The following is a 20,719-nucleotide window of genomic DNA, read 5'->3' on the forward strand; positions in this document are numbered from 1 at the left end:
TGCCATGGGACTGGTGGATGTGACCTGTGGCTCCATGGTATCTCTGTGGTGTCCCCACACTCAGGGTGTTCACAGTGTCCCCATGCCCTACTCACCCTGTGGTGGTTGCATTATCCCTGTCCCTCAGGTGTCTGTGCCACAGGGATGTGGCATGTGGGCAGCTGTGGCACAGACAGGTCTCTCCAGACCTGTTGGGGATCATCCCTGAGCACTTTCTCACAAGGACCAGTGTCCCATTGGGAACACTGGGGACAAACCCCACACCCTCACCCCCAGGTGCTGCTGTTCCCGCAGTGCCACCCCCACCCAGCCCTGTCCCTTCTCCCTTCCAGCCCAGACCCTCGGCCTCGCTGGTGAGTCCTCGAAGGATGCCATGTCCCCACCTCACTGTCCCCAGCCCCGTCGTGGCCCTGGCAGGCTGGTGTCCCCTGTCACCCACAGGCACCCAGACCACCCAGGTCATGGTGGAGCCCCCCTGGAGACCGGCGGTGCTGTGGGACCAGGTGACACTGACCTGCCAGGGCTCAGGGACCGCCGGTGCCACCACCTGGTACAAGGACAGAAAGCGCTGGTGGCAGAAGGGACCCAACCGCTTCACTGTCACCGTGAGTGGCACCTACCAGTGTGACAGACCTGGCACCAGGCTCAGCCCCCACATCCGTGTCTTAAATGGTGAGAGGTGATGGTGCCCTGGCACCCCCGGGGTCCCCCAGGGCTCTGGGTGAGCTCCACTTCCTGGGTCACATCCCTCGTGTGACAAGGGCCTGTCCCCTGCACACAGGGACATCCCAGAACATCCCAGTGCAATGAGACCCTCTGTTGCAATGGCCTTTGGGATCCCTCAGACACCCCAGATGTGACAGGTCCTTCCTGTCCCACAGAGTGTCTTGTGCTGCAGCTGCCAGCACTGCTGCTGGTGGAGGGGGACACGGTGACACTGCGCTGCCGGAGCTGGCATGGTGGTGCAGTCACTGGAGTACGATTTTACCACGAGGAGAAGGATCTGGGGGGACCCCTAAATGGGACCTAGCTGTCCCTGTCCCCCCTCCAGCTGCACCACAGCGGCTGCTACCACTGCGGGGGCTGGGTGAACTCTGGGCCATCACCGTGGTGGGAGATGTCAGCACCAGTGACAGTGACAGTGACAGCACATGGTGAATGTGGAAATGGGGATGGGAAACCACAACATTTTTCCAGCTTTCCCCCACCAGTGCCTGAGTCTCTCATCCCTCCTTTCATCCCTCCCTGGGTCATCCACACCTTCCTATGCCCCTCTTGGGTCCCTCCATCTTTGTCTGGGTCTCTGTCCAGGTCTCCCCATCCCTACCTGGCAACCTATACTCCTTTTGAGTTCCTAGTTCCATCCTCTGCTCTCCTTTCCCTACCTGGCTTGCTTCCACCCCTCCCTGCTTCCCCCCAGTCCCTCCCTGGGCTCCCCCCACTCGTCTCTGAGCCACCCCACGTCCCTCCCTGGGTCCACTTCTCCCTCAATGGGGTCCCCTCCAACCCCCTCGTACTCTCCTCCTGCCACTCCTCATATTTCCCACCCTTCACAGATCCCTCATCCCAACCATGTCTTCCAGCAGGGGTTTTGCTCTTGGGGGTGTCTCTGCTGGCCCAGCTCCCCAGGGGACAGGTGGCACTGGGTGACTCCCTGGTGAGCTGCACAGTGGCCAAAGGGACAGGTCCCCTGTCCTTCTGCTGGCACCAGGAGGGCTCAGATGCACCACTGGGCACTGACCCTGCCTGGAGCTGCACCACACTGGGGACAAGGACAGCGGCCACTACCAGTGCTGGGCCAGCAACAGGGACAGTTGGCCAAGAGCCCCTCACTGCAAGTCAGGTGAACGGGACCCTCATGGTGGTGACCCCAAGCCCAGCATCCCCCATCCCACACCAGGTGACAGCCCCCCCCAATGCAGGTCACAGTCCTGGGTGACCGGGACCCTCTGGCTCTGGCTGCCCTCACCCACAGCATCCCCAATGGGTGACTGGGAAACACCACCATAAGTCACAGTCCTGGGTGAAAGGCTTCCTCTGTCTCCAGGTGCCACCATGCACAGACTCCCTCATGTCCCCCATCTGACACTCCCTCCCCCCACTCCCCTGCCCCCACACCAGGTGCCAGCCACTCCCCCCAGCCTCAGCCCTGTCTGTGTCCCCACAGTGCCTGAGGCCAATGTCACCATCACCCCTGGGCCCCTGTCACACCAGGTACACACAGGTGACCCCGTGACCCTGCAGTGCTGAGTGCAGGTGGGCTCAGCCCCTGTCACCTTCATTTGGCTGCACAATGGGCAGGAGGTGGCCCGGGGTCCTGTCCTGGAGCTTGGAGACGTCGATGTGGGACATTCAGGCACCTACCAGTGCGTGGCCACCAACCAGCTGGGACAAGATGGGCGCCGCATTTTCTGGGCACTCAGCACCAAGCTGGCCCTGGAGGTGACATCATGGGGACATGGATACACAGGTGGGGTCACACAGGGTTCCTATGTGGGCCTGAGACCCCCAGATCATAGACTAACTGGGTTCAGTCCTGCTTTGTCCATGGCAGTGAAACAAATGGAACAGGGCACAGGAGGGGAACTCACGAGGTCATAGGGGCTGCAGAGCCTTTGGGGCAACTGTGTTGACCCCAGTGTGTCTCTCTCTACTTCCTGCAGTGGCTGCTGGGGTCATTGGGTCACTGTTGTTCCTAGTCCTGCTGATCATCGTGGCCTTTCACTGGTGGCACCGCAGGGGTGGGTGACAATGGGGGATGGGGGTCCTGGAGAGTGGTGGGAAGGCCCCCAGAATACAGGGGCCATGGGGGGGCACCCACAGCCCCTGACTTGGGAGGGGCTGAGCCCCCAGTGACCTTAGCTCAGGGCCCTGGGGTGTCTGGGGAGGTGTTGCAAGGTCATGCAGGGTAATTGGGGGTTCTATCAGGGGGTTTTGGGGAATTCAGAGGGTCCCCTGCCCTGTCAGGCTCTGGGTTCTGGGGCTCGGGGTGTTGGGGTAAGTGGAGTGGTTCAGGGCTTCTGTGGGTCACCAGGGATACTGGGGCGACCTGGGGGGAATTGAGGGCCTGGGAGTGGTTCAGGATTCCCATGGGTGAATGGAGGCCCCTGGACTCCAAAGTCACCACTTCAGTTTTCCTTTGCAGATGCCAGGAAGTACCAGGAAAGGTGAGTGCAGGCTCCAGCCATGATACATATTTTACCCAAACCCCCAGCACCTCCCATCCTCTTCCACACACCCCCTTATTCACACAGGACCTCCCCAGCGCCCCTGGCACTTCCCGGGGAGGATTCTCAGGCGACCTACATGGAGCTGCAGGGGCCACATGGGCAACCATGGGAACCCAGTGACATCTATGACACTCTGCAACAAAAGTTGTGACACTCTAGGAACTGGGAGGCACTGGGAGTGCTCCCTCCATGGCTCCTGTGGTTGCCCATCCTTCCAAGGGAGGTGGTCATGAGTCAGGGGAGGCTACACAGGGCACCCTGTGCTCCCCATTTCCTATCCCAGTACCCTCAGGGTCTCCCCCATCCCCTTCCCAGTACCTGCAGGGTCTCCCCAATACCCATCTGCTTGCTCCAAGTACCTTGCGTGACTTCCCCATTCTCTCTCCACAGTGCTGGCAGCATGCCCAGGGGTTCCCCATTCCCCATTTCCCCTGGCCCATCTTGCTGTAAAAAGGGCAGTCGGGAAAGATTTTTTCTGATGGATTTCTTGGATGAAAATAAAGTAGATATATGGCAATATTATATCTGAGAACTGTTTATTGATAAAGGAGGCTAACTGTTCATACCAAAGGGGGATTAGAAGAGAGAGTAGAGAGGGAGAAAGAGACACAGAGATAGAAAGAGAAGACAGGGACAGCATTACCACAGGAACCTCGGGCGCTCTGTTGTCATCACTCAGCAGATGGAGTGTATGCGTGGTGAGCCCTCGTGGCTTTTGTGAGTGGCTGGGTGTGATTTCCAAGTGGTGGTACCTGCGTGTCTGTGACATTGGTGAGTGATATCTGTGGGCTGGATGCCATGGGGTGTTGCTGCAGTGGGTTCGTGCAGAAGGCTCGTTGCTGCAGGCAACATGGGTAACACGGCTGTGTGCAGGCAGCCTCTTCTCTTTTGGGGAAGTGGCAAAGCACGAGGTTGTGGCTGGAGTGGCAGCCAATGGGGGAAGCTCTGGTGGCAGCTGCCACGACTGGGTACAGGCAGCACTCACTCCATTGGAGAAGTGGTGGAGCACCAGTTTGGGGAAGTGGTGGAGCACCAGGTCGTTGCAGGAATGAGCTGCCTCTCAGAAGCAGTGAAGCTGACCCTCTGATTGAGCCCCTGATCTCTCCAAGAAACCCAAAGCAAAGAGGCTCCTGTTGTGTCACAGTTAACTGCTTTTATTTGCTAAGGCTCCTTCCCACAGCTCGATTTCCCAGGCATTTTTTCCTGGGCCTGTTTCCCAGACATTTTTCCTGGGCATCCAGGCATGTGTCCCACCAGCCAGTGGGGGGTTGCTCACTGCCCACTCACAGAAGCTTTCTCTCCCCTCGTTGGCTGTTACATGAAGTCTCCCCAGGACAAACCCAGGACAGGGTTCCCAGCACATGTACAGGCCCTGGAGTAATTTTTCACCTCCTGTACAGCATATGTTGAGACATGAAAATCAGATTGGTTCCTCTCAACCCCCACGTTCTCAGCAGCTCTGCAATCCCCCTCCCAGTGCTCCCAGTACACCATGTGGCTTCCTGTTTCATGTCCCAGTTCCAAGGGGGCACAGGACCCGGTTCTGTGCTCCTGGGACAAAACTGCAGTTTTTTGGTGAAACTGACACAAATGGTGTTTCTTTGTTCAGCTCTGTCAGACTTTGAGAATGTGATTCTCCAATTCTGGGCTGCCAATATGTCTTGTTTTGAAAGACAAATGTCTGCCAGGGAAGGCGGGAACCACCCTTGGGATGGAAAATGTGACCCCCTTCTCTCTTAATTATTATAATGTTGAAATTAGGGGGTGTTGTGGCTTGGGTTTGATTTCTTCAGGCTTCTTTCTAACTTTAAGGCTGTGTGTTTCCCAGAGGTGTATCTCTGCATGCAATTGGCTATTTTGGTTGTCAGTTTAAAGGAAACTACTAACTGCACTTCACCATCTGTGCTAAACCAACACATTCCACTTCTACACCTGTGGGAAATACATTAGAAAATTACTATATTACTATTAAAATTACATACAACATATATTTTTATTTACTTAAACAATAAACTACTCTAATTTTAGATATTTTATTACAATTGCACTTAATTCATTGCTACTACTTGGTTTGCTTTTAAGTTTTCTTATTTAATTTTTTTGTTTGTTTTGTTTTCCTTAGATTTTATCTTAATTTGTTTGTTGAAACTGGGAGGAAACACCAATTGATGTTGTGGCTTGGATTTGATTTTCTGGTTAATGCACTATTTAATGTCGTGGTTTCACATTTATTGAATTTTATTTATTAACTGGGAAATAAATTTTTGGGAGAAAAAGGCAAAACAGGCTTAACTTAAAAGTAAACAGTTTATTAACACACAGTAAAGAAAAGAAAGAAAAAAAAAGTAATTTTTAAAACTCTTCTCCTCCCCCTACAATGTTTACTTTTTTACAAACAACATAGACACAAAACTTGTGGCATTCAGTCAGTTTTACTATTTAAATATAGTTTTTTATTAATTTTTTAGGAGAGGAGTCTTTTGTTTATTATGGAAATTTTATACTGACAACTTAGAAAAGTTTTTTTGTGGGTCGGAACTCTCACAGAAAAGCTGCCGGGGAAAACCTGTTTTTATGTGGTGTCTTTTCATTAGCAGTTGCCCAAGCTGCTTATGGGTTGTGGAACTTGGGCATTTGGGGTGTCACTTTTTAAAGATAAGCAACTTTAAAGTAAAGGATTTCTCATCTCAAGGAACAGAAATGTCTTTTTACTCCTTTCACTGGTGGGGGAGCTTTTTATACAGTTTACCACAAACACTTTTGCATAAAAAATTAAAAATCATTTTTCTAAATGCATATTTTTCTATGATTTAAAAAACAATTTGCTAACAAAGTTCAGTTCTATAGCTTAAACAAGAAAGTCCAGACAGCAGGCAACTCTTATTTTTTAAAAAATTAATCTTTCACTCACTCTCCCCATTTGACTGTTATTCTGGGGTTTTTTTATGTTTACTATGTCTCTCTCCTCTCTCTCTAAGAAGAGCTAAGTTTTAAAAGCTTCAGGTTGACAGGAAAGAGTTAAAGCTTGCCCAGGCCTGTGAGGGTTACATGATCTCTGTCCGGGGGCAGCCAGGATTTTCAAAAGCCTGGAGAATAGAAAAAGAACCTCAGTCCGCAGATCTCAGAGCAGCCCGGCTGATCAAAGGCTCTTTGCCCCCCAGCCCTCGGTCTCATTGCGGGCGGGCCCAGCTCGGAGCGGCTGCAGGCTGCAGGCTCCCCTCCCCTGCTGGGGAAAGGGCCCAGGCCATGGCCAGGCCTCGGGCCAGCTCCCCACCCCATAGGGGGGTCTGCAGGGTGTTTTACAGCTGATAAAAACTGATCGGGGCCGGGACAGGGGCACATCATCCCCCCCCCTGGGCTGGGAGTCACCGGGCCAGGCCTCCCGTGACAGCCCGGGCCCCTCCACAGGAGAGAGCCGGGACTGCCTTTCCTGCTGTGAGGGCGGAAGGGAGAGAGAGACCCCAGGCTTCCTTCTGGCTTTTAGGGCTGTGTGACCCAGAGGTGTATCTCTGCATGCAATTGGCTATTTTGGTTGTCAATTCAAAGGAAATCATAAATTGCACCTCACCATCTGTGCTAAACCCCCACAAGTTCCCAGGGGAATGGGGATGCCAGGGATGGGCAGTGGCCAGGTGGGCGTGGGGGCCGCAGCTCCTTCCCTGGGTGCCTCAGAATTTGGGATGACCCGGGCTGAACAAAGCCCTGGTGTGCTCGTGGTCTGCTGGGGTCACCCCAGGTGAATTCTGAGGGGCTCTGGGTCTGTGACCCACCCCCCAAACCCGACAGAGGCTTTTTCCTCTCTTCGTTTCCATTTTCTTCCTTTTTCGGTAACTTTTGCATCCCCCTCCAGTTCCCTGCTCAGCGATCCTGGGGAGCTCCTGAGCAGGTACCGGGTTGAGGGGACCCCATGGAGGGGAAAAAGGGTGCGGGGGCTGTAGGGGAGGTGGGGGGGTTTGGGGACTGGGGGTGTCCGGCCTTGCGCCCCCCACACTTTCACTTTCTCTCTCCTGCAGCAGAAGGAAGAGGCCGTTTGTGCTGAGTCAGACGGGAGGGGCGGGTTCTGTCCTGAGGGGCACATCCAGGGGGTCCTGTCCCTGTTCTGGGGGTGACACATCCTGGGGGTGGCACATCCAGGGGATCCTGTCCTGAGGATGAGCGTGGAAAGATCGAGCAGTGGCTCTGCCCCCCGGCCGTGCTGGGGCTGAAGTGGTGACCCCAAATGGGCGCCCCGTCAGTGCCCGGAGCTGTCGGTCCCGTTGCCACGGCAACAGCTGGTCCCGACACACGGCGACAGTGGCCTCGGACACGCTGTCACAGCCGCTGGGGACACAGGGCCACCGTCGGTGCCCGCAGCCCGGGACAGTCCCGGCCCCGGCAGCGCGATGGCAGCCGCGACGTGCGACAGTGACCCGAGGGCAGGACTCGGCTCCCGCAGTGCCGGGGGCTCCTCCCCGGGCTCCCTGGTCCCCTCGGCCCTCCCGGCACCTCCCTCCCGGCGCCCCCCGCCCGCCCCAGGGCCGGGCCCGGCGGAGGCTCCGCAGCAGCTCCGGGGCTCAGACGTCGCTCGGGGAGCGCCGGGTGCGGGGCTTTGGGCACCGGGGGGCACCGGGCAGGGCTGGGCCGGGGATGGGCTGAGCTGGGCTCGGCCCGAGGGGCTCGGCAGCTGCGGGATCGGTGCCCGTGGCCACGGGGCGGCACCGCCGCAGGTCCCCGAGCCCTTGGCCGGTGTCACCCAGAGGGGACAAACAGGGAGCGGCAGCTCCTTCCCCTGTGCGGGGCAGCTGCGAGGGAACCAGTCCGGAAATGCCCCAATTGATCATTTTGTCCCTGTCCCCAAGGGACTGAGAGAGCCCCAAAACTCCTGCAAATGCCACACGGATCTGCTCAACAACCTGACCGGGACCCTCCTCCGTCCGAGCTGACCTGGCACAGCTGAACAAACAAAAACCATTTCTCCCGGTTTAATCAAAAAGCTGCGTTTTGGGTGCAATGGGAGGGACAAGGGTCCTGTGCCCCCCTGGCACTGGGGGAGGGAATGGGGAGCCCCTGGGGGTACTGGGAGCACTGGGAGCTCTGGAACGGGGAGCTCTGGGCAGCCCCACATGGGACCCCCCACTCGTGGCCACCCCCGGGCACGGTGGGCGCCCACAGGAGCTGGGGGGGGACACACATGGGGGGTGTCCTTGGGCAGGGAACTCCAGTGTCCCCAGTGTGTCCCCAGTGTCACAGCACGTTCCCGTAGATGTCACTGGGGTCCCGCTGTCGCCTGTGGGGTCCCGGCAGCTCCGCGTAGGTCACCTGGGGGGATGTGGCACGGGGGAGCCCTGCGAGAGACATCAGTTGTGAGACCTGGGTGGGGGGTGACACCCATGGGTGACGTGTCCCTGTGTCCCCACCCTGTACTCACCCCCTGCCCGCTCGGTGCTCACAATGTGGGTGTACAGCACCTCCCCCTCCTCTGGGGGGGCCGGGGGATCCGGGGGGGCCCTGTGGGGATAAGGGGGTGTCTGTGGGGGTGGGGGAATTTGCAGTGAGGGTAAAATGGGGGGTCAGACCGGGACCCCCCCACTCACCTTTCCTGCTGCTTCCTGAGGGCTGCAAAGGGAAGGGGGGAGGGGTGACTGTGGGGTCCTCAGGGCCCCTGAACACCCTCAGGACCCTTGAATGCCCCCAGGACCATTGAGCATCTCTGAAGCCCCCAAAAAGCCTTGAACCACTCCTTGAATCCCCTGAACCCCCAGAGCATCCCAATTCCCCGCAAACCCCTGACAGAACCCCCAACATCCCTGCATGACCCTCCAGGACCTTCCCAAATCCCCCGGGACACCCAGCTGAGGTCTCTGGGGGCTCATCTTCACCCAAGTCAGGAGCTGTTTGTGACACCCTATGGCCCCCCTATTCTGGATGGGCTTCACCTCAATCCCTGGGACCACCATCCCCCCTCCTTGTCACCCACCCAGGCGGTGCCACCGGTGCCAGCCCAGGATGACAGCCACGAGCAAGACCAGGAACAGGAGGGACCCACCGACCCCTGTGGCCACTGCTGGGGACAGAGGGGGACACTGAGGTCACCCTGAAACCCAAGAGTCCTGCTCCCCCTGTGTGACCCCGTGTGAGCCCACCTGTGAGCCAGGGTGAGCCAGGGGTCACCTCCAGGGCCAGCTCAGGGCTGAGTGCCCAGAACACCCGATGCCCGTCCTGTCCCAGCTGGTTGGTGGCCACACACTGGTAGGTGCCTGAATGTCCCACATCGACATCCCCAAGTTCCCGAACGGGACCCTGGGCCACCTCCTGCCCATCACGCAGCCAGGTGAAGGTGACAGGGGCTGAGCCCACCTGCACTGAGCAGCGCAGGGTCACATTGTCACCTGAGTGCACCTGGTGTGACAGGGGACCAGGGGTGATGTTGGCATTGGCCACGGGCACTGTGGGGACACAGAGAGGGCTGGCACCTGGAGAGGTGGGATGGGGGTGCTGTGGGTGGGGTGAACCCCTGCTCAAGGGTCCCCTCACCCAGGACAGTGACATTCAGGGGGACACTCTCAGCCGCGTTGTCCCCTTTGCTCAGCTGGCAGTGATAGAGGCCGCTGTCATTGTCCCCAACGTGGCGCAGCTCCAGGAGGGGGCCAGTGCCCAGTGGTGCCTCCACCCCCCGCCGGTGCCAGGAGAAGGACAGGGGACTTGTCCCAGAAGCCACTGCACAGCTCAGCACCAGGCGGTCCCCCAGTGCCACCTGTCCCCTTGGGGGCTCTGCCCACACGGACACCCACGGGATTGGGATTTCTGTGGGAGGGGACAACAGCAGGGGACAGTGAGGGACATAGGTTGGGGGGGAGGGGCGCGGAGAGAGGCAGGGAGACCCCAGTGATGAAGAGGGGGCACAGAGCTGGGGGGAGGCCTGGAAAGGAATCCCAGGGAGGGTGTGGGGACACAGGGAGGGGATGATGGGACCTGGGGACCATGGGGGGAGATCAGGGAGGGGTGGGGTTAACTAAGGTACGGGCAAAGTGACCCATTGAGGGATGGGGAGATAAGGAGGGGGACTCGAGCAGTGATGGGGGGACATAGAAAAAGTTTACAGGAAAGATGGGGATACCCACATAGGGCTGGGGGATCTGGTGATAGACCCAGAAATGGATGAGGGACCCGTGGCAGGCATGGGGGTTTTGGGCAGTAATGGGGGTACTCAGACAGGGCTGGGGGTCCCCAGATGGGCGTGAGTTTCCCTAACCAGGTCACCCAAGGAGGCTGTGGGGGTGAGGCTCACTGTGCACTGTCACTGTCACCGGCGCTGACTTCTGCCATTCCTGTGACATTGATACCCTGGAGTACACCCAGCCCTGGCAGTGGTAGTCACCGCTGTGGTGCAGCTGCAGAGGGGACAGGGACAGCTCGGTCCCACTTGGGGACCTGCTCACCTCCTCGTCCCCACGGTAGAATTGCACCTGGGTGACCAACCTGTTCCACCAGCCCCGGCAGCGCAGTGTCACCGTGTCCCCCTCCAGCAGTGGCCATGCCGGCACCTGCAGCACCAGCCAGTCTGGGGGACACGGGAGTTCTGTCACACTGGGGGGTCCCGTTTTTGTGGGGACCCCCCATTGAGTCACACCCAGAGCACCAGGGGTCCCCAATTCCACAAAGAGGGTCTTCCTGCACTGGGATGCTCTGGGATGTCCCCATGTTCAGGGGACGGGCTCTGGTCACACCAGGAGGTGACCCATGGAGTGGAACCCACCCAGAGCCCTCAGGGTCCCACAGGTTGCAGTTGGGGACAGCCAAACTCCCCTCACCATCTGAGACTGTCACAGTGGGGCTGAGTCCACTGCCAGGTTTCTCACACTGGTAGGTGCCAATCCTGGTGACAGTGAAGTGGTTGAGTCCGTTTGACTCCCAGCGCTGCCCATCCTTGTACCAGGTGGTGGCACCAGCAGTCCCCGAGCCCTGGCAGGTCAGTGTCACCCGGTCCCACTCCACCGCCGGCATCCAGGGGGGCTCCACCAGGAGCTGGGTGGTCTGGGCACCTGTGGGTGACAGGGGACACCAGCCTGCCAGGGCCAATGTGGGGCTGGGGACAGCGGAGTGGGGACATGGCATCCCCCGAGGACTCACCAGCGAGGCCGAGGGTTAGCGCTGGAAGGGAGAAGGGACAGGGCTGGGTGGGGGTGGCACCGTGGAGAGAGAGGTATGGGGGCACTGGGTGTGGGGGATGTCCTAGAACTGTCACCAGGGGGACACTGGTGTGGCACAGATGTCTCAGAGATTGGGGAACTGCAGCCACCCCATGCTCAGGCAGGACATGAGGACATTGTGGACACCCCAGGCATGGGGACCCTGTGCTGGCACAGGTCACCCCCACCAGCCCCATGGCCTCTGTCCCCATGGCCCATCTGCATGGTGCTTGTCTCCTTGTCCTTGTCCCTGCATTCCTTTCACCTTGTCCTTGTCCTCACAGCTGCCCCAGCACCATAATTCCTCTCCCCACTTTCAGGTCCCTCCAGTCCTGTCCTCCTGATCCTGTCCCCACAGCCACCCCACAACCCTGCTCACCTCATTGCACTGGCTCTGCTGGCCTTGGGGACCTCAGGGGACCCCACAGCCCCCCTGTGCCCCCTCCCCACTGGTCTTTGCCTCACCAAGGCCCATCCCTGGCATGTCAGGCCTGTGCCCGGGGCACTCACCCCACAGGAGCAGTGCCACCTTCCTGGCCATCCCCGTGTCCTCAGCCATGTGGACTGGCTGTCACTCGCTGCTGTGGCCACCGGTCCCCTGGGTGGTGGCTCTTCGGATGAAGAGGAAGGAAGCGAGGTCACGTCTCACCCTCATGTGTAGGTGGCCCTTGGTGGGGGCAGGGTGTGCACAAACTGGGGACAGGCTGTGGGCAGGCTGGGGTCAAGGCTGGGCAGCACAAGGTGGCATATGGGGTTCTCAGGAGTGGGGGGTTCAGGGGGTTTGAGTTGCCAGGGATGGGTGTCCAGGAGAATGGAGGGTCCTTGGAATGGGGTCCCTGGGGAATGGCGGTCCTGGCAGGGTGGAGTCACTGAGGATGGGGGTGCCATAGGAATGGGGGTCCTTAGGGCTGGGGGGACTCAGGGCTGGGAGTCCCAGCGGAATGTGGGCTCCAGGGATTTGGGGTGATGGGATGTGTGTGCCAGGGATGATGGCACCATTGGAATGGTGGCTCCTGGGAGAGTGAAGGCCATGGGGGAAGGGGGATTTCAGAAGATGGATTGGAGGGGAGAGGGTCCCTCGGGAATGGGGGCCCTGGGCCATGGGGATCCTGGGGAATGGCAGACATGGGGGCCCAGGGAGGAGGCACATAAGGATTGGGGATCCCAGGGATGGGCAGTGGCTGGGCCATGGGTCACAGCTCCTTCCATGGGTGCCTCAGTTTTTGGGGTGACGCAGAGCCCAGCAGTGCCCCTGAGGTGCTCATGGCCTGGTGATCACCCCAGGCAGAATCAAAGGTGCTCTAAGTTTGTGTCCCTCCACCTCCCAGTGATCTTTCCTCTCTTCATTTCCTTTTCCTTCCTTTTTCTTTCAATTTCACAATCCCCCAGTTTGTGCCTTGATGATCCTGGGGAGCACCTGAGCAGGGAACTTGTGCTGAGTGTCACACGGGGGGTTGGGTTCTGTCCTGTGGTGGCACATCCACGGGAGTCCTGTCCCGGGAGGAGACACATGCTGGCCAAGGGAATCCTGTCCTGGGGGATGGTGGCAGCTCTAGGAGGGTTCCAGACTTCTCCATTCTTGCCAGTTCCCTGCAGGATCTGAGAGGGTAAGAACAGCTTGGGAATGGAGCCTCAGGCAGGAAGGAGCTCCCCAACTCCTCCTCCTTGAAGCCAGTGCCCATCCAAGTGTGGGGCCCAGCCATGGCCCAGCCCCAGTGCACAGGGATGGGCATTGGCCAGCCCTGCTCTGGCCAGCCCCAGCTGGCAGCCAGGACCTGAGGGTCCCCCCTGGCCCCTTGGCTTTGATTCTGGCAGCTTCAGAGCTGCTACAAAGGTGAGAATTCTGTGGGGCCAGAAAAAAGGCCTGTCTGTGGTTTGCTCAGGCCTGTGCAAGAAGCAAAAAAGCCAATGCGAGCCCAAGCAGTGGCTCTGTGAGGGCCTTTGATGGTTTTCAGAGCAGGGCTGGCTGGAAACAGCCCCTGCAGGGGCAGCTGTGAGGGAACCAGTCTGGAAATGTAGCAATTGATCATTTCTTCCCTGTCAGCAAGGGGCTGAGAGAGCCCCAGAAATTCTGCAAAAACAACAATCTGTTCAACCAGACCTGGACATTCCTCCTTCCTGTGTCCAACCTGCAGCCCTTTGGAACTGCGCAGAAATAATTTTGGGGTCTGGCTGCTGCCTCCAGGCAAGAGGGAAAAGTGTGGAAATATTGAGCAGGGCCTCTGCCCTGTGGTTATGGTGTGGCTGTGTGGAGTGACCCTGTGTGGATTTCAGGTGTTTGAAAAATATTATATGATTGGCTTTTCACAAATATTGATATAAATACTATATGTGTTATATTAGAAAGTTGTGTTGTATTAATATAGTATGCTTGAACTATCTGTTTGGCCAGGACAACATCCAGTGAACATGTAGAGAAGACCCTGCTATTGATATACCCACTATCAGGATCTGCCATCTGAAGAAAGTATAGAACATGACCCAAGCTGGAGGTGATAGTGAAGACACAGCAAAGAAACACACATGCTCTAAAAAGGCAGACCTGAGGAGGGACCATAATAAACACTTCCTGGAATATGGAAACTACTTTGTGGAAAAGTTTGAATATTCAACTAAACTGATGCAATAGAAAGGGTATTTAACAAGGGCTCTGAAATAGCAGGTTGTGGCCTTGCCTGAGTGCCAAGTCACTCGGCCATCTGGACTTTGCTTTTTTTGTTTCCTAATTGTCTTATATTTTTATTATTATTAAACCTATTTCTTGAAATTTACCAGGAAAATGAAATCTGTTCTTTACACAGGTGTCCCCAAAGCTGCTCCATCCCTGCCCTCCTCACCTGCATGGGGCACAGGGAATAGACAGGACTCTGCCCCACCCCTGCCCCGCCCATTCCAGGGCACCCCCCGAGTGCCCAAAGCTGTGGGGGCGTTACCCTGGCAATGGTCGGTCCAAACACATCACGACAGTGGCTTGGGACACGCTGTCACAGTCGTTTCACACACCCCGTGACAGTCCCGGCACTCGCAGCGCGATGGCAGCTGGGCCCTTCCCAGTGCTCTGGGACCACCGTGCCGGTCCCTCCTTCCCGCAGAGCCCAGCCCAGGGTCTCTGCTCCCCCACCGGGCCGGGGTCTCCCCTCAGCCATTTCGGTCCCTCCACCCTCGGGGCTCCCCACTGGGGTCCCGGTCCCTCCATCCCGCCCCCTCCCACCCGGTGCCCCCCGGCCCCTCCGGCCGCGCCCCCCGACAGCCGCAGGGCCGGCACCGGCAGAGGCTCCCGAGCTCCTGCAGGATGAGACGTTCCTTGGGCAGCGCCGCCTGAGCGGGGCCCGGCTCCCTCCCGCCGTCCTTGCCTGCAGCACTCGGGCTCCAGCAGCCCTGGAATGATCCTTCGGGATGGGCCCACCGCTCCCGCAGCGCTGCCCTTTGTCGGGAACAAGCCCAGGAGTGCCCAAATCATCCTCAAGGCCTGGTCTGGGACCTCCTGTGAGGCTGTGCTCGAGCCCTGAGGGGATTTTGGAGCCCAATGGATGTCACTGCTCTGTCCCAAAATCTCAGGCCAGCACGAACGGCAAGTGGTGCCCCACCATGCCCTGGCCCCGTGGGCCTCACCTGAGCACCCTGTGCAATTCCCGGTGCTCCTGCTCCACCTGCATGGCCAGGTGCTGTTCCCGTGGCCACCTGCTCCAGCCGCTCCCGCCTCAGCTGCTGCTCCAGCTCGGCCTTCCTGGCCACATGGCACAGGCACTGAATGATCCCCAACACCAGCAAAAATCACCAGAAAACCTTTCTGGCAGCCAAAATAGCTCCTTGTGGGCAGAGCTGGGGGCACCTGTCCCCCAAAATGTGTCCAATGCTAAAAATGCCCAGAAAAGTCAGGGGAGCGGTGTGTTTGTGCATGGGGGGTGGTTTAGGAGCATGGCTGAACTTCAGGAACCCCAGCCCAAGTTACAAGACCTCGTTAAGGCTCTGCAGCACTCAGAGCAGAACAGGGGCATTGGTCCAACAAGCCCCAGTTTTGCTCCATTTTGCCCTCTCAAGTCACTGCTCCTGGCCCAAGCTGTCCCTGTGCTCCCACTGCAGCTGCAGAGCCCTCAGGGCCTGTGGCTGTGCTCTCCTTCTCCTCCTTCCCCTGTGGCTGCTGTGTCAGGACCAGCAGTGGCCCAGGAAGAGCAGAATTCCAAACGTGGGCTGGAGCCCCCTGAGGAGCCCTGGCAGTGGCAGCACCGAGCACCTGCTTTCCTCACCATCCCAGGGGAATTCAACATTCCCAAAGCTGCTGTGCCAGGGCTGAAGGAGGAAACGGGAGTGAAAGGATGAGGGTTTTTGGTAACTGGTGCCTAAAGCCACGAGAGGTGCTGTTGTGACCCCGAGACTTGGATGGGCAGTCGGTGCTGCCTTCCCTCCATTTGGGATCATGGTGAGGAGTTATGTGTGTTGCACAGGGCCTGTGCCTGGTCCCAGGACGCTGCTACGCTGCCACTCGGCACTATAATCCAACCTGCTGCCTTGGCCGCTTCTGCCCGCTGCCGGTGGTGGTGCCGGGACCGATTGGTGGCCGTGAGTTTGCAAAAGGAGCGATTTCCCCTCCTCCCTCCCGGCCGAGGCCGCCATCAGCCCTGAGGGGATCGAGCTGGCACCGGGGCGCCCCATGCTGGCCGGGAGTGCTCCCTGCAGCGCCCCCTGCTGGCCGGGAGTACTCCCTGCAGCGCCCCCTGGCGGACAAGGTCATACCTGCACCAATGGTGAAAAACCAGCCCTGAGTGGGTGGGAAAGTTCTGGTTTTGTGTTGCTTGTTCTGTTGTCTTCTAAAAATTTTCTAGTAAAGAGCTGTTATACACTTCTCTACATCTTTTCCTGGAAAACCAACAATTTTTTGAAATTATAAAAAGTTTTAGGCATGGGTCTTCTTTCCATTTCAGGAAGGTTTCTACTTTCCTTGGCAGACATTTGTCTTTTAAACCAAGACAGTTGCTAGCTCTGGGGTTCCAGCATGGATTGGACAAATACTCCAAGACAGGGTGAGACACAGGGCCACTTCATGCTCTGCCTTTGAAGCCCTCTAAGACCACTCAGGACCTGGGTTTGGCAGAGAACCTCACTGCCCCCAGTGTGCCATGGCTGACAGACTGATTGACAGACAGGGCTCTATCTCACCAAAAGCAAGGCCTGGCCCACCCCTGCCACACTGGTGTTCCAAAATGTCTCTAGATATCAAATTTTTCCCTTCTCTGACAGCCCACTCTGTGCCATGGCCTGATCCTGACTGCCCTGGAAAATGGGGAGGCTCCAGAACCTCCACAGGGCCTTTGTAACATCATCGTGTGGGGAACACAGCAGAAGAGGGGTATGGAAAATGGCAGAAGAGGATCCAGAGCCTCCTGAAGGCGCTTTGGCCATCAGAACAGTGAAGGTCCAGGGCCCTGCCAGGTCCCTCTGGTGGAGAAAACATGCTGGGGGAATTGTCCCAGGATTGTTCCTTTTTGGGAACTTTCCCTGGAAATTTCCCTTTGGATTCTGTACCTTGTTGCTGTTGGGTTTTATTCTGTTGTTGCTGTTTGGAGGATTTTTCTTTTTCTTTCAGCCCTTTGGGATCTTTGCCTTCTGTGCCCCCACTGGCAGGGGGAGGAGCAGTTTTTATTGGCGACACACAGTCCTGTGGGTGCCCATGGGTGGGGCCCAATGTGCCCCTTAGTCCCCTCAAGTCACGGCACAACCTCATAGATGTCACTGGTCTCCTTTGGTCGACTGTGGGGTCCCGGCAGCTCTGCGTAGGTCACCTGGGGTTCCTGGGGAAGGGTGATGTGGGGGGGCCCTGCAGGAGACACCAGTTGAGGATACCAAGGTGGGGGATGACACCAGTGGGTGACGTCTCACTGACCCCCCACAACCGTACTCACACTGTGCCTGTTTGGTGCTCAGAGCGTGGGTGTACAGAACCTCTCGCTCTTCTGGGGGGGCCACAGGCTCTGGGGGTGCCCTGCGGAGATACAGGGGATTTGTGAGAGGGGATGGAGAGTGGTGGGGTGGGAGTAAAAGAGGGGCCACAGCTGCAGAACCCCCACTCACCTTTCTGGGTGCTTCCTGGTGGCTGCAGAGGAAAGAGGGGAGAGGTGAATGTGGGGTCCCTGGAGCCCTGACCCCTCTCAGGATTTCTGAACCCCCACAAGACCCTCAATTCCCATGAGGAACCCTAAGTATCCGTGAAGCCCCCCAGAATTCATGAACGTTTTCAGTGCACCCAACCAACTCAGTCTCAAGAACCCAAAGCCTGGCAGGGAGAGAGACCCCCCAAAACCACCCCAGGACTTCTGAAGGAACACCCAACACCCCTGCAGGACCTTCCAGCACCTCCCCAAACCCTACAGGATCCCCAGCCAAGGTTAAAATTCTGGGGCTTTGAGTGCTGCCCAATCGCACCCCAACTCTTCAGGGCTTCCTACAGCTGCCTTGGACCCCTGTCCCTTCATTGTCACCCACCAAGGTGGTGCCACCAGTGCCAGGCCAGAATGACAGCCACAAGCAGGACCAGGAAAAAAAGGGACCCACAGACCCCTGCGGCCACTGCAAGTTACAGAAAGGGACACATCAGGATCACCCATCACCCCATGGGTCCTGCACTCCCTAATAACCCCTGTGAACCCACCTGTGACCCCGTGTCCCTGCAGTGTCACCTCCAGGACCAGCTCAGGGCTGAGTGCCCGGAACACGCGGTGCCCGTCCTGTCCCAGCTGGTTGGTGGCCACGCACTGGTAGGTGCCCGAATGTCCCACATCGACGTCCCCAAGCTCCAGGATGGCACCCCGGGCCACATTCTGCCCATTGTGCAGCCAGGTGAAGGTGACAGGGGCTGAGCCCACCTGCACTGAGCAGCGCAGGGTCACGGGGTCACCTATGTGCACCTGGTGTGACAGGGGACCAGGGGTGATGGTGGCATTGGCTACGGGCACTGTGGGGAAAGAGACAGGGCTGAGTCTGGGGGGAGGTGCTGGCAGCCAGCAAGAGGCACAGGGACAAAGCGTGAGAGTTTTCTGGAGGATGCTGTGGGTGAGGCCACCCTGAGCCTGAGCGTCACACTCACCCAGGACAGTGACATTTAGGGGGACACTCTCAGCCACACTGTCCCCATTGCTGACTGGGCAGTGATAGTGGCCGATGTCATTGTCCCCAATGTGGTGCAGCTCCAGGTGGGGTCCAGTGTCCAGTGGTGCCTCTGAGCCTTCCCGGTGCCAGGAGAAGGACAGGGGACCTGTACCCGTGGCCACTGCACAGCGCAGCACCATACGGACCCCCGGTGCCACCTGTCCCTCGGGGGGCTGTGCCCACACAGACACCCCTGAGAGCAGGACCCCTGTGGGAGTGGGGTGAAACCAGGGCACAGTGAGGGACATGGGTGGGGTTTTCGAGGGGCAGGTGAACCCCAGTGAGGAAGACGAGGCCCAGAGCTGATGGGGTCTTGGAAAAAAACCCCAAGGAATGATGGTGGGTTCAGGGAGGGGACACATGGAGTGGGCTGAGGGGACACCACAGGGAGAGTAAGGTGGGACCTGGGGACCATGAGAGGAGATCAGAGAGGGGTGGGATTGAACCGGGAATAGATGAACGGACCCTGTGAGGGATGGGGGGGGACAATGACAGGGACCCAAGCAGTGTTGAGGGGATGTGGAAAAAGTTTATGGGACAGATGGGGGTACCCATGTAGGGCTGGGGGACTCAGCGAGGGACCCAGGAAAAGACTGGGGAACTGAGACAGTGAGAGGGGGTCCAGGCAGTAATGAAGGTTCTGAAGCAGGGGACCAATGGAGGCTGTGGGGGCTCCCCGGGCCCATCCCCACACTCACTGTGCACTGTTATGCGGAGCCGGGCACTGCTCTTCCGCACGTTCCCCCCCTCAGAATGCACCTGGCAGCTGTAATTCCCTGAGTGGGAGACCCCCACGGTGGGCACCAGGAGCTGTGGGGACCTCTGCGGGCCCCCCACCAACTGCCCGTCCCAGTAGAAGAGGTGCAGGAGGGGGGCTTGGGGCTGCAGGGGGCTGGGGGTGCTGAGGCAGCTGAGATTGAGGGGGGACCCCTCGATGGGCTCGGGGGGACCCTCCAGCACTGGGACCATGAAGAGCTCTGAGAATGAGAGGGGAGAGGGATTTGTGACCCTGAGTCCCTGGGGAGGGGCTGTGGGAGTGCTGAGATGTGAGTTGTGGGGGTGCTCACCGTGCACTGTCACTGTCACCGGTGCCAACTCCTGCCACCCCTGTGATACCCCAGAGGTCACCCAGCCCCCGCAGTGGTAGTGGCCGCTGTGGTGCAGCTGCAGAGGGGACAGGGACAACTCGGTCCCACGGAAGGACTTCCTGAACTTCTGGTCCCCATGGTAGAATTGCACCCCAGTGACCGACATGTCCCGCCAGCGCCAGCAGCGCAGTTTCACCGTGTCCCCCTCCAGCAGCGCCCACGTCGGCACCTGCAGCACCAATGGGCCTGTGGGACAAGGGAGTCCTGTCACACCAAGGGAGGGGTCTGCTTTTCATGGAGATCCCCCAACTGGGTCACACCCAGAGGCCAGTCTGGGGTCCCCACTTCCACAAACAGGGTCCCCCCGCACTGGGATGATCTGGATGTCCCCATGTGCAGAGGACAGGCTCTGGTCACACCAGGAGGTGACCCATTAAGCTGAGCCCACCCAGACCCCTCGGGGTCCCACAGCTGCCACACTGGGGACACCCAAACCTCACCATCTAAGACTCTCACGGGAGAGCTGAGCCCGGTGCCGGATCTGTCACACATATAGGTTCCACCCTCGGTGACAGTGAAGTGATCGTGTCTGTTCTGCCCCCAGCGCTGCCCATCCTTGTACCAGGTGGTGTCACCGGCAGTCCACAAGCCCTGGCAGGTCAGTGTCACGCGGTCCCACAGGACCGCTGGCCTCAATGGGGGCTCCACCAGGAGCTGGGTGGTCTGGGTACCTGCAAGTGACAGGGGACACCAGCCTCCCAGGACCACATCAGAGCTGGGGACAGCGGGTTGGGGGCATGGCGTCTCCCAAGAACTCACCAGCAAGGCCGAGGATCTGGGCTGAAAGGGAGAAGGGACAGGGCTGGGTGGGGGTGGCCCTGCAGGGACAGCAGCACCTCGGGGATGAGGTGTGGTGTCTGTCCCTAAACTCTTCCAATGGGAGACACTGGTGTAGCACAGATGTCTTGAGGACAGGCACACCTCAATCACCCTGGGTGGAGGCACGACATGGGGACACTGTGGAAACCCCATGTTTGCACAGGTCATTTCCACCCAGCCATGCTGCCTCTGTCTCCACATCCCCATGGCC

The 20,719-nt window shown here is 58.5% G+C and overlaps 1 protein-coding gene across 1 annotated transcript; it reads right to left on the bottom strand.

Annotated features, from left to right (window-relative positions):
- Nucleotides 1–8,453: 8,453 nt before the first annotated feature.
- On the bottom strand, nucleotides 8,454–11,429 carry LOC310919493 (low affinity immunoglobulin gamma Fc region receptor III-like; the record flags this gene model as incomplete). Its single annotated transcript, XM_083878859.1, has 6 exons — nucleotides 11,021–11,429; nucleotides 10,498–10,770; nucleotides 9,187–9,270; nucleotides 8,804–8,825; nucleotides 8,638–8,717; nucleotides 8,454–8,554 (listed from the first exon to the last, which is right to left on the bottom strand). Exons 1-6 carry the CDS (start codon nucleotides 11,322–11,324, stop codon nucleotides 8,454–8,456), a joined length of 864 nt encoding a protein of 287 aa, XP_083734985.1. The 5' UTR covers nucleotides 11,325–11,429.
- Nucleotides 11,430–20,719: the final 9,290 nt, after the last annotated feature.

Source organism: Zosterops lateralis, assembly GCF_965231275.1.
Source record: "Zosterops lateralis genome assembly, chromosome: 27".
Lineage (NCBI taxonomy): Eukaryota > Metazoa > Chordata > Aves > Passeriformes > Zosteropidae > Zosterops > Zosterops lateralis.